Source organism: Gorilla gorilla, chromosome 10 (assembly GCF_029281585.2).
Source record: "Gorilla gorilla gorilla isolate KB3781 chromosome 10, NHGRI_mGorGor1-v2.1_pri, whole genome shotgun sequence".
Classification (NCBI taxonomy): domain Eukaryota; kingdom Metazoa; phylum Chordata; class Mammalia; order Primates; family Hominidae; genus Gorilla; species Gorilla gorilla.
This window is the reverse complement of record NC_073234.2, coordinates 138,018,581-138,032,298: the sequence shown is the minus strand read 5'-3', so window position 1 is coordinate 138,032,298 and position 13,718 is coordinate 138,018,581. Positions and strand designations below refer to the sequence as shown.

Below are 13,718 nucleotides of genomic sequence, written 5' to 3'. Positions count from 1 at the left end.
AAAAAAAGAAGGAAGCTCTTAAGATACTAAAAGCATAGAAAGGGTAGGGGCATGGTCAAAATTTTATAAGATTTTGAAATTAAAGTTCCCTTTCTTTCATTTACGATGGGAAAATTAGAACAGAAAGAAACTGATCCTTTTCTTAGAAACGACATGAGTAAAACTGTGGGCCTCCAAGCAAGTTTCTCAAAGGATTCTGTTTTAGCTCTAACTATATACTATAGTGCAAGAATTAATTGTGTGGCATATATACATATTAACACAAAAAGAAAGGAAGTCAGGCTGGGTACAGTGGCTCATGCCTGTAATCCCAACACTTTGGGAGGCTAAGGCAGGCGGATCACCTGAGGTCAGGCATTTGAGACCAGCCTGGCCAACATGGCAAAATCCTGTCTCTATTAAAAATACAAAAATTAGCCAGTGTGGTGGTGCGTGCCTGTAGTCCCAACTACTCAGGAGGCAGAGGCAGGAGAATCGCTTGAACCCAGGAGGCGGAGGTTGCAGTGAGCCGAGATCGTGCCGTTACACTCCAGCCTGGACAACGGGGTGAGATTTCATCTCAAAACAACAATAACAACAACAACAAAAACAAAAACAAAAAAAGGAAGTCTTCTCTTTGTTCTTTCTTTCTACCCACACACCATTACTTTTTTCCTTTTTATTTTTGACACAGAGTCTCGCTCTGTCACCCAGGCTGGAGTGCAGTGGTGCAATCACAACTCACTGCAGCCTTGACCTCCTGGGCTCAAGCAATCCTCCCCTCTTCAGCTTCCCAAATAACTGGGACTACAGGCACATACCACTAGGCCTAACTAATTAAAAAAATTTTTTTGTAGTGACAAATTCTTACTATGTTCCCCAGGCTGGCCTATTTTTTAAATGCCAACAAAAGTCGCGTGAAAAACAACATTGAACAAAGTGGGAAGATGAAATATTGTTACCTAGAAATTTTGAGCAATCTATGTAATTTTTGGCTGAATTGCAAGCAAAGCATAAAACTGAAATATTTATTTCAGGCTTAAAATTTTATTTCCAGGCTGGGCACAGTGGCTCATGCCTGTAATTCCAGCACTTTGGGAGGCTGAGGCAGGTAGATCACCTGAGGTCAGGAGTTCATGACCAGCCTGACCAACATGATGAAACCCTATTGCTGCTAAACACAAAAAACTAGCTGGACGTGGTGGCGCATGCCTGTAATCCCAGCTAGTTGGAAGGTTGAGGCAGGAGAACCCAGGAAGCAGAGGCTGCAGCGAGCCGAGACTGCGCCATTAGACTCCAGCCTGGACAACAAGAGCTAAACTCCATCTCAGAAAAAAAAAAAAAAAATTTTCCCTGCCATTCACCTTCATTTCTCCATTAAACTACCCCCTGACCAAACATTCCAATTCTCAGAAGATCAGAAGATCTCCTAAACAAATACTGAGCAGAAGCCAGGTGTAGTCCCTGTAGTTCCAGCTACTCAGGAGGCTGAACAGGACGATCACTTGAACCCAGGAGTTAAGAGGCCAACCTGGGCAATATAGTGAGACCCCCTTCTCTTAAAAAAAACAAATCAGACAAAAGTATAAAAATATGTATGAAGATATTAATTATAACAATTTATAATAATAAAATTTACCCAGCCATACCCAGACAACATACTGAGATTCATCTGCACAAAAAAAAAAAATTTTTAATTTAAAAAATTTTAAAAATTAAAAAAATTACTGGGGTATGGCGGCATGCACCTACAGTTCCAGCTATCTGGGAGGCTGAGGTAGAAGGATCACTTGAGCCCAGGAGGTCAAGGCTGCCATGAGCCATGTTCACACCACTGCACTCCAGCCTGGGTGACAGTGAGACCCTATCTCAAATTAAAAAAAAAAAAATTTAAATGTCTAACCATAAAAGCCTGGTTAAATACGGCATGTTTTATCCATATAATGGAATAATAGTTATGCATCTGTCAAAAATGACGGTTCACTGGGCCTGGTGGCTCACCTCTGTATTCCTAGCACTTTGGGAGGCCAAGGTGGGAGGATCACTTGAGGCCAGGAGTTTGAAACCAGCCTGGACAACATGGTGAAATTCCATCTCTACTAAAAATACAAAAATGAGCCAGGCATGATGGTGCACACCTGTAATCCCAGCTACTCGGGAGGCTGAGGCTGGAGTATCACTTGAGCCCAGGACATAGAGGCTGTAGTGAGTCACATTCATACCACTGCACTCCAGCCTGGGCAACAGAGCAAGACCTTGTCTCAAAAAAAACAAAAAAAAAAAAAAAAGAAAAGAAAAAGAAAAAAGACATTTCCGGCAGGACCGTGAAAAAGAAATTGTTTCTTTTGAGATAGATGTGTATGTAATGACATATAATGACCACATGTTAAGTGAAAAAAGAGGGTCACAGAAGAGTATATTTAGTTTAAGATAGTTACTACACCACACTATTAACATCTTCATCTCTAGGGAGTGGAGTTATAGGGAAATTGCTTGTTTTGATTTATACATTTCTCTCTAGCTCATATAAATTCAAAGAATGTGTAAGGTTTTCAAAAATCTGGGGAAGAAAAGCTATTTCTATTTTGAAAAACGGGAAAATTGTATTTAACTGTGTTAAAAATATAGAAATCAAGAGAATATTTCAAATTAAAAGTTGATAAATATATAGACTTATACATCCAATTTGTTATTAATGTATCTAATTATTAAGGGTGGGAGGGATGGCTGAGATGACCCGATTCATTTCACTGTGTGTCTACCTTATGTAGTATTCCACTAAGACTGATGACCAAATCTTTTGTGCTCGTCAGTAAAGGAACCATCTCAAGGGCTTTGGCCAGGAGTTTGGGATGCCGCCGCTTTGCAGAGTCCATGCTTGCATCTCCCTGGCCTTGGCTGGCATTTGTGTTGTGGAGCAGCGTTTCAATGAAGAGCTGAAGAACTGCATCGCAGTCCAACTGAAATGTGCTAAAAGAAGCATTCAATACACACCAGTCTCCCAAACTGCAGGCATTTCCATGCAAAGTATCTGACAAAATACTTGGGTACATGCTTCCATTGTTGAAATTTAACCTTGTCATTGTCCAGTCTCAAAATCAGACAAACTACCTGTCATCAAAGCTAATTATTGCCTTTTAAAAATCAGATATTAGGCCGGGCGCAGTGGCTCACACCTGTAATCCCAGCACGTTGGGAGGCCAAAGTGAACAGATCACAAGGTCAGGAGTTTGAGACCAGCCTGGCCAACATAGTGAAACCCCATCTCTACTAAAAATACAAAAATTAGCCAGGCATGGTGGCGCATGGCTGTAGTCCCAGCTACTCGGGAAGCTGAGGCAGGAGAATTGCTTGAACACGGGAGGTGGAGGTTGCAGTGAGCCAAGATCGCACCACTGCACTCCAGTTTGGGCAACAGAGCAAGACTCCATCTCAAAAAAAAAAATCAGGTATTATTCCTGGTGGGTGTGTAAACTGTTAGAATATTGGAGAGAAATCTGTAATAAAATTGAAAATATTTATGCTCTTTAGTATAACAGTGCAACATTTACAAATTTCACCTAAGAAGAAAAATATACACGTTAGTAAGGATGTCTTCTGCAGCAACTCTTTGTAATGATTAAAAGCTGAAAACAGTTTATAAGTGCCTACACATCAAAAAAGTAGAAAAAATTCACAAACAACCTAACAATACATCTTAAAGAAGTAGAAAAGGAAGAGCAAATCAAACAAAATTAGTAAAAGAAAAGAAGTAATAAAGATCAGAGCAGAAATAAATGAAATTGAAACAAAAACAATACCAAGGATCAACAAAACAAAAAGTTGGATTTTTTTTGTTTTTTTGAGACAGGGTCTCATTCTGTTCCCCAGGCTAAAGTGCAGCGGCATGATCAAGGCTCACTGCAGTCTCAACCTCCTGGGCTCAAGTAATCCTCCCACCTCAACCTCTCAAGTAGCTGGAACTACAAGCATGCGCCACAACACTCAGTGAATTTTTTTATCTTTGTAGAGATGGGGCTCTCACTATGTCACCAAGGCTGGTCTCCAACTCCTGGCCTCAAGCGATCCTCCTGCCTTGGCCCCTCAAAGTGTTGGGATTATAGGCGTTAGCCACCATACCTGGCCAAAAAGCTGTTTTGTTTTTTTTTTTAAAGATAAAAAAAATCAGGCTGGGCACAGTGATTCACACCTGTAATCCCAGCACTTTGGGAGGCCGAGGCAGGTGGATCACGAGGTCAGGAGTTGGAGACCAGCCTGACCAATATGGTGAAACCCCATCTCTACCAAAAATACAAAAATTAGGCCAGGCATGGTGGCTCACGCCTGTAATCCTAGCACTTTGGGAGGTCGAGACGGGTGGATTGCCTGAGCTCAGGAGTTCAAGACCAGCCTGGGTAACATGGTGAAACCCCGTCTCTACTAAAATACAAATAATTAACCCGGCGTGGTGGCATGAGCCTGTAATCCCAACTACTCAAGAGGCTGAGGCAGGAAAATCGCTTGAACCCAGGAGGTGGAGGTTGCAGTGAGACAAGATTGCACCACTGCACTTCAGCCTGGGTGACAGAGCGAGACTCCGCCTCAAAAAAAAAAAAAAAAAAAAAAAGAATCTGGTTACTATAGACAAAATGACAACTGAAATGCCTTTTTAGACCCTATTAATAACACAGTGATAGTTTAATTTGCTATACAGCGTAACTAAAATATCAATAAAAGGCTTAAGTACCACCATTTTCAAGTCACTCTCTGATATTCTAAAGGTTATCTAAATTTATTCAGATACACTGCCTGAGGCAGAAGTGTTACTATTATATGAATACAAATCATCAATGCCACATAAGTAGAATAATTATGAAATGAACTTGACATTATAGCTATTTAAATTTCAAAAAAGTGTCCTGCACCATAAAACATCACAGAAGAATCTAGCAGAAGTTCAAATTAATAAAAAAGATAAGAGTGTGCATACCCTAGTCTGGATTTATAACACTCTAAACTGAAGAATGACATAGTTTTGTTATTTCAAACTACTCTTTTAAGTCAGTGCTCCTTCGAGCTATGGGCAGCCTATAGTCCTTGACTTACAGGTACTGGATGGTGACAGCCACAGTCTCTCCCCACTATCCACAGAGACAAAGAACTAGATGCCTGCCCAGTGCAGGAAATGTACCAAGCAGTTTCATTCTCAATAACTCAGATTCCATTAATCTGTTACAAATCAGATGGAGGTTACAGCACCCATAATATTTTAGAAGCAGTCATTAATAATTTGACCTTGAGCAGGTCACATACTATGGGTTTGTTTTCTCATATATCAACTGGCAACATATGCAATAAGAACTGTAAAAATTAAATGAGGTGACATATCTGAAAGCATTCTGACACCAGAAAACGAGTCCTTGTATTTACTAGACAGAAACATCTGAGATATAAATTACAAATCATTTATCCCTACTCATCAAAGTCAGCTGAATCTATAAATAACACATTTTATCTTAGTTCTAAACATTCTTGTTCAGGCGCAGTGGCTCACACCTATAATCCCAGTACTTCGGGAGGCTGAGGCGGGTGAATCACTTGAGGTCAGGAGTTCGGGACCAGCCTGGCCAACATGGTGAAACCCCATCTCTATTAAAAATATAAAAATTAGCCAGGTGTGGTGGTGCATGCCTGTAATTCCAGCTACTTGGGAGGTTGAGGCCAGAGAATGGCTTGAAGGTGGAGGTTGCGGAGAGCTGAGATTACGCCACTGCGCTCCAGCCTGGGTGACAGAGGGAGACTACGTCTCAAATAAATAAAGAAATTAAATAAAAATAAAAATTCTTTTATAAATATTTTTAATAGGAAATTAGAAATTCTCCCTAAATCATACTTTTCATTAATTTTTAAGATTACTTTGCTCCCTAGTTAACCTGATTTAGAAGTTTATTATTACTCAGAAGAATATTCTCCAACTTTTCTGATCATAGGAATCACCTGAGCCCCTATTAGAGACCAGCAATTTCTAGGCCTTGGTCCAGACCCACTGAGTCAGAACTGCCAGAGAGGCCCAGAAACCTGCATTTGAAATCAAGTGCCCTAGGCAATGCTTATCAGGAGACAAGTTTGGGAAACACTAAATGGTGAATTTAAATGGTGATATCGTAAGAGACTCTAATCTGATTTCATATTTACTCAGTTTGGGAATGAGCAAAAGAAAATAGCGGTCTATGGACCTCATAAAATAATCATCGTTATTACTGTGTTCTTGCAATAAGAATTACCAGTTTGTTAACAGCAAAAATACTGTTAATGTTTAAAGAATTACCTGCAATATTCCAAAATGAGGCTTGTGTCCATATCTATATTCTCCACAAGAGCTTTAATGAGGTCTTTCTTGGTGAGAAAATGTTGCCTGAAAACTGGTTGAAAAGAAATCTAGAAATAAAAAGAAAAAAACAAACCAAAAAAACCCTCTACACTGAAATGTATCAGAGTAAGGGCAACATCATGACTTGCCTTCTTAGTATCCTTTTTTAAAAAGAAACATTTGTCTATAGCTCCTCCAACCTCACACTACCCAACCCAGCCATCATTCTGAGATTTGAGGTGTACATGGGTCCGAAACTCCTTAGTCATCCTAACCATTGCCTCTTCATCTGAAAGGTTTGATTGTTAATGTCAACAGAACACCAGTTCCATTACTGCAGCAGAATTAAGCTTCAAAACATACAGCATTTCTGTACTGATTACCTTTCTGATAAGTCAAACTGTTAGCAAATAAAATGTCTTATATTTTTGGTAAAGAAAACAGGGTTTTGGCTCATGCTTATAATCCCAGCACTGTGGGGGAGGCTGAGGCGGGTGGATCACTTGAGGTCAGGAGTTTGAGACCAGCTTGGCCAACATGGAAACCTTGTCTCTACAAAAAAATACAAAACAATTAGCTGGGCATGGTGGTGCATGCCTGTAGTCCCAGCTACTCAGGAGGCTAAGCTGGGAGGATCACTTAGGCCCTAGACGGCAAGGCTGCAGTGAGCCATGATAATGCCACTGCACTCCAGCCTGGGTGACAGAATAAGATCCTGTCAAAGACAAGATTGCGCCCTGCCTGCTTGTCTGTTCTTTTACAATGTCAAAAATAAAGGTCAAGGCTGGGTGCGGTAGCTCACGTCTGTACTCCCAGCACTTTGGGAGGCCGAGGTGGGCGGATCACGAGGTCAAGAGATGGGAGACCATCCTGGCCAATACAGTGAAACCCTGTCTCTACTAAAATACAAAAAATTAGCCGGGCGTGGTGGTGCATGCCTGTAGTCCCAGCTACTTGGGAGGCTGAGGCAGGGGAATTGCCTGAGCCCGGAAGGCGGATGTTGCAGTGAGCCGAGATCGTCCCACTGCACTCCAGCCTGGCAAAAGAGCAAGACTCTGTCTCAAAAAAAAAAAAAAAAGAAAAAAAGAAAAATAAAGGCCATTTACGTCCCCTCTGCTAGTGTGTCCGGACTTAGTGGGTTCTTGGTCTCACTGACTTCAAGAATGAAGCCGCGGACCCCCGCGGTGAGTGTTACAGCTCTTAAGGTGGCGCGTCTGGAGTTTGTTCCTTCTGATGTTCAGATGTGTTCGGAGTTTCTTCCTTCTGATGGGTTCGTGGTCTCGCTGGCTCAGGAGTGAAGCTGCAGACCTTCGCGGTGAGTGTTACAGCTCTTAAGGCAGAGCGTCTGGAGTTGTTCCTTCCTCCTGGTGGGCTCGTGGTCTTGACTCAGGAAAGAAGCTGCAGATCTTCATGGTGAGTCTTACAGCTCATAAAAGCAGCGTGGACCCAAAGAGTGAGCAGTAGCAAGATTTATTGCGAACAGCTAAAGAACAAAGCTTCCACAGTGTAGAAGGGGACCCGAGCGGGTTGCCACTGCTAGCTCCGGCAGCCTGCTTTTATTCTCTTATCTGGCCCCACCCACATCCTGCTGATTGGTAGAGCAGAGTGGCCTGTTTTGACATGGCGCTGATTGGTGCGTTTACAATCCCTGAGCTAGATACAAAGGTTCTCCAGGTCCCCATCAGATTAGTTAGATACAGAGTTTCCACACACAGGTTCTCCAAGGCCCCACCAGAGCAGCTAGATACAGTATCGATTGGTGCATTCACAAACCTTGAGCTAAACACAGGGTGCTGATTGGTGTGTTTACAATCCCTGAGCTAGATATAAAGACTCTCCACGTCCCCACCAGACTCAGGAGCCCAGCTGGCTTCACCTAGTGGATCCCACACCGGGGCTGCAGGTGGAGCTGCCTGCCAGTCCCGCGCCACGCGCTTGCACTCCTCAGCCCTTGGGCGGTCGATGGGACTGGGCGCCATGGAGCACGGGGCGGCATTTGTCGGGGAGGCTGGGGCTGCACAGGAACCCACGGAGGTGGGGGAAGGCTCAGGCATGGCAGGCTGCAGTCCCAAGGCCTGCCCCGTGGGAAGGCAGCTAAGGCCCGGCGAGAAATCGAGCGCAGCGCCAGTGGGCTGGTATTGCTGGGGGACCCAGTACACCCTCCGCAGCCGCTGGCCCGGGTGCTAAGCCCCTCACTGCCCGGGGCCGGCGGGGCCGGCAGGGCCGGCCGGCCGCTCCGAGTGCGGGGCCCGCCAAGCCCACATCCACCCGAAACTCCAGCTGGCCCGCAAGCGCCGTGCGCAGCCCCGGTTCCTGCTCGCGCCTCTCCCTCCACACTTCCCTGCAAGCTGAGGGAGGCGGCTCTGGCCTTGGCCAGCCCAGAAAGGGGCTCCCACAGTGCAGCGGCAGGCCAAAGGACTCCTCAAGTGCCGCCAAAGTGGGAGCCCAGGCAGAGGAGGCGCCCAGAGCGAGCGAGGGCTGAGGACTGCCAGCACGCTGTCACCTCTCACTAGGAGTTCTTGAAGCATGGTATATAGCTGTATATACATTTTAATATTATCTTTAAATAACAGCAGCAGAAAACAAAAGTATGAGGCTAAAGGCTAGGCCTGAAATAGCATAAATGTCAATTGATACTAGATATATACCTATAAATGAGAAAGTTAAGCAGCTGAAAATGTCAGGCCCCTTTTAATTTCCTTAAAAATACAGAAAAAAAGGAAATGAGGCAAAAAGTTCCTTATTTCTTTGAAAGCACCTATGTGTGTAGTTAATAAAATGTATGAGGCAGTACACATACGCTCTCCTCCCAAAAGTAAAGGACAACAAAATCTTTGTTTTAAATTTTCCAACCGGGTAATTAACAGAATCGATGATAGCAGTACAAAGAATACTCACACCAAGTTTACCAAGACGAATGCCCCACTGGGCATCAGTACTGAGTTCACGGAACTTAAGCCCCATTTCTATTTCCTGATAGAGACTTGCCAGCTCAGAGCCCACCAGAGATATTGCCTAAAAAATTAAAATAGAATTAAAGTTCAATCGTAAGTAGAATGTATTCTTATAACACCTTTTAGATGAAACGCAACAATAAAAATCATAACTTTGTGATAACCGTGTAGAATGTTACATATTATTTTGTACACAGTCATTACTTGTTATGTAATATTTAGGTAATTCAGGTTTTCATATAATGCTATACATTTAGCCTGGCTTTCCTTTATAATAAAAGGCCAATTTTTAGTTATCTTGCAAGAAAATCCTATCCATAAAAGGCAAATTTTAACACAATATCCAAGAGAAATTTTCTATCTGTTAAACTTATCCTACAAAAACAAACTGATTCATGGGTCTAGGGTTTCAACTACACCAAAATAAGATTTGAGGTTCTAAGGGTGTACACAGATTTTAAGAAATTAAAAAACTGTAATTCTTTGGGTTGAACAATGCTCATAACTTGCATATACAGGCAACAGTATGTCACCAGTCAAGCAGAAGCTGGTAGAAATCACGAGTTAGCTCAACATTTCTTCTACTAAATCTTTAAGAACAGGTGGCAAAACCAACTTCATTTCTACCCCCCAATCTTGAATACTTCAAGAATTGAAGGTGTGCTTCCTTAGGACATACCAAGATTTTGTCGTAATTCTGCCATGCTTTATCTATGAGCTTCCAGAGATTTTCAAACACATCTTTTTGAGGTAAGAGAGTGCAGTAACCCAACGCCAGGTCAAGATCTACCAAGCGACAATTAAATACCTACAGGAAGAAACCAGCAAAAGCAGCAAATTCTTCACAATCAAAACAGAATTAATTTTGTTCACAAAGGGCAGAAATACAAATAAAGAGGAATAATTTTAATTTATAATTAAAAAAACTTTTTAAAGAAAAAAAACAGAATTCAGTGTCTCAAGGTTTATTTACCACTAAATTGAATTATAGACACTACAGAAGAACAAGTGTTTCATGAAAAGTTATAGTAACATAGTTCTAATGTGTTTGCTTAGGTTTAATGTCCTTTATCACTATCCGAAGAGTAAGGAAAGCAACTACAAGTTCTATAGGGCACTGAAATATTTAGGGGTAAAGAGCTATAATGTATGTAACTAAATCCTAAATACAAAAAATATATACAAAATATGAAATGATTTTATATATAAATAGAAAAATAGAGAAAGAGAGAGCATGCCAGAAAATGATAAAACAGTAAGCGGTATACCAAAGATCTTTGTGCTATTCTTAAAATTTTCCTGAAACTTTGAAATTATCTCCAAATAAAAAATTTTAGGCCAGGCGCGGTGGTTCATGCCTATAATCCCAGCACTTTGGGAGGCCAAGGAGGGTGGATCACAAGGGTCAGGAGATCAAGACCATCCTGGCTAACACAGTGAAACCCGGTCTCTACTAAAAATACCAAAAATTAGCCAGGCATGGTGGTGGGCACCTGTAGTCCCACCTACTCAGGAGGCTGAGGCAGGAGAATGGCGTGAACCCGGGAGGCGGAGCTTGCAGTGAGCCGAAATCGCGCCACTGCATTCCAGCCTGGACAAGAGTGCAAGACTCCGTCTCAAAAAAAAAAAAAAAAAAAAAAAAAATTGGGGGGGCCCGGGCACAATATCATGCCTGTACTTTCAGCATTTCAGGAGACCAAGGTGGAAGGATTGCTCGAGGCCGAGAGTCCAACACCAGCCTGGGCAACACAGTGAGACCTGTCTCTACAAAAAATTTTTACAAATTAGCCAGGCATGGTGGTGCACCAGCAGCCCCAGATACTCAGGAGGCTGAGCAGCAGGAGGGTTGCTTGAGCCCATGAGTTCAAGGCTGCAGTAAGCTATGATGGTGCCTCTGCACTATAGCCTAGGTGACAGAGTGAGACCCTGTCTCCAAAAAAAAAAAAAAAAAAATTTTTTTAAAGAAGTAATCTGACAAATGAAAATTAAATGCTTAATGCAACTATATTTTCACCAAATACAGTTGATGAAACATTAAATATTTCTAATATTTAAAAACATCTAATAAAAAATCTAATATTTAAAATATTAGAATCTTTTAAAAAATAAAGGGTAATGGAAAATTAGGATTTCTGCAATAGAAATAAGTAAAAGGATCATTGGAATGCTTTAATCTAAAATAAATAACTACAGAGTGGGGCACAGTTGCTCATGCCTATAATCTCAGTGACTTGGGAGGCTGAGGCAGGAGGATAACTAGAACCCAGAAGTTCAAGGCTGCAGCAAACTATGATCATACTACTGCACTCCAGCCTGGGTGACAGAGAAAAACCTCATCTCTAAAAAATAAATAAATATAAATATAAGTAACCAAAATCAGGATACGACAGTGGACAAGATTGACTACTATTTCATAAAAGCTCTATAGCATGTCAATTACCATAATAAAAAATATAATTGATTAGCTGTAAGACAGTTTCTTGAAGTTTTTGAATAGTAAAATACTACTGTACTGAATCATAAACTATTGAGTCATATGCAGTTAACTGAGGTAAAAGGCAAAAAAAAAAACAAACAAAATTTTTACCCAGAACAAATACTTACTTTGTGCAGTAGTGTTGTAGCATTTTCCCTGATAAATATAACAGCTTTTTCTTTCAATTCCATAACAACATGCCTTGATTTAACTAATGTAGTCTCTCCAAATAACTTTTAGAAAAGAAGAAAAAAATATTTAGGTCTAGTTCTATATATCATTCTGAAAATTTTTTCAAATATTAAGGAACTTTGGTGAAAATTCATCATTATATCCAAAAAGTATCAGAATTTAACCTACAGTGCTAGAAAGGGGTCGGGGACTGACTGGGAGGGAGCAAAGAGGAAGCATTAAAAATACCCTAAGTCTTCACTGTGGTGTTGGTGACAAGGTGAGTACATTGGTTGATATACTTAAAATGTGCATTTTAATTTTGAAAGTTATACCTCAATACAGTTCATTAAAAAAGAGTCAGCATTTAATACATATCAACAGAGTAGTAGAAATGAAGACAACTCCCTCTGAGGCCCAGTTTCATAAGCGAGTTATCAACAGTTAGTTTGTCTTCTAGAATCTCTTCAATGATGCTCAATGATACTCTCAGAAATAATTATAATAATTTGGCCATTTAGGTGATAAAACAAACAGCAGATATTTTGACCAAATGTGGTATAGTGGACACTGCACTAAGCTTAGAGTGTGAAGACTTACCACTACAATATAAAACCTTGGGTAACTTATTCCATCTCCCTGAATCTGAGCTGAGCTTCCACATTTGTAAACTGGAAACTCTCAGGGCTATTGCAAAGAATGAGTATGAAAAAGTGTGCAGGCACCTTATTCCCACACCAGATTCTTAGAGATGCTCAACAGATGTTCTTAAATCTGACGAATTACCAATTTCCTTGCTACAAAGACAACAGGAAAACGTGGACTCCAGATTCCTCTGTTAGTGCTTTTACATCTATATTCACCCCAAGTCAAAGTATTTGTTCTTGACGCTATACCTTTCCACTCAAAGTGGCATTCATGAAGTTTGACACAGAGTGCTGAAGACAGGTACCAAATGAACCAACCACAAATCTTAGGGCTAGCTCCCACTGGCTAGATTCCTGAAGATTCTGAAGCAGGGCAGAGATGGAATTTATAACAGGTAAAACAAGGCCATCTCCTGCAGAGTGATAAAGGATTTTAATATTTAGATTTTTTAAACAAAGAAAGATCATATTATCGAAAACTGTTTTCAGGGACAGCCTGCTTCTTCAATACAGATAACAGTCATGGAGTTTGTTCTCAGTTAGTTAATGAGAAGTTAACATGAGGCTTGACTTAAACCGGAAAATAACTAAGTCCACTAGTTAATGAGATCCTTTGATTGTAACTTGCCTATTTTAGCTGAAGAAAAACCATTTCTCCATTTGAAAGATAAAAATTTATAAACAAATTCATAGAAGTTAACACTATAAGCCAAATCACATAATCTACTGAACTTTTAAACAAATAACAATGTAAAAATAATAACTAAACAATTACATTAAGGATATTAAATCACATTCATATTTAGAATTTCAAGAAATTTCTAGAACTACGATTTTTTGTTTTTTTAGAGATAGGGTCTTCTGTTGCCCAGGCTGGAGTACAGTAGTGCCATCATAGCTCATTGCAGCCCTGACCTCCTGGGCTCAAGAGATCCTCCCACCTCAGCCTCCCAAGTAAACAGGACTACAGGAGCACACCACCATTTCTTTCTATTAAGAAATCTTAAGGCCAGATGTGGTGGCTCACGCCTGTAATCCCAGCACTTTGGGAGGCTGAGGCGGGTGGATCACCTGATGTCAGGAGTTCAAGACCAGGCTGGCCAACACGGTGAAATCCTGTCTCTACTAAAAATACAAAAGAA

General features: G+C 41.1%; 1 protein-coding gene across 3 annotated transcripts in view; it reads right to left on the bottom strand.

Annotated features, from left to right (window-relative positions):
* KNTC1 (kinetochore associated 1) overlaps positions 1-13,718 on the bottom strand; it is a 99,450-nt gene that overhangs the window by 26,688 nt on the left and 59,044 nt on the right. For all 3 annotated transcript variants that reach the window (XM_019038686.4, XM_055358253.2, XM_055358254.2), the window contains 6 exons: positions 12,826-12,989; positions 11,887-11,991; positions 9,962-10,090; positions 9,227-9,343; positions 6,287-6,396; positions 2,742-2,949 (listed from right to left, as the gene is read on the bottom strand). In XM_019038686.4, the coding sequence (XP_018894231.2) occupies positions 2,742-2,949; positions 6,287-6,396; positions 9,227-9,343; positions 9,962-10,090; positions 11,887-11,991; positions 12,826-12,989 (833 nt within the window). The remainder of the gene's footprint in view (positions 1-2,741; positions 2,950-6,286; positions 6,397-9,226; positions 9,344-9,961; positions 10,091-11,886; positions 11,992-12,825; positions 12,990-13,718) is intronic.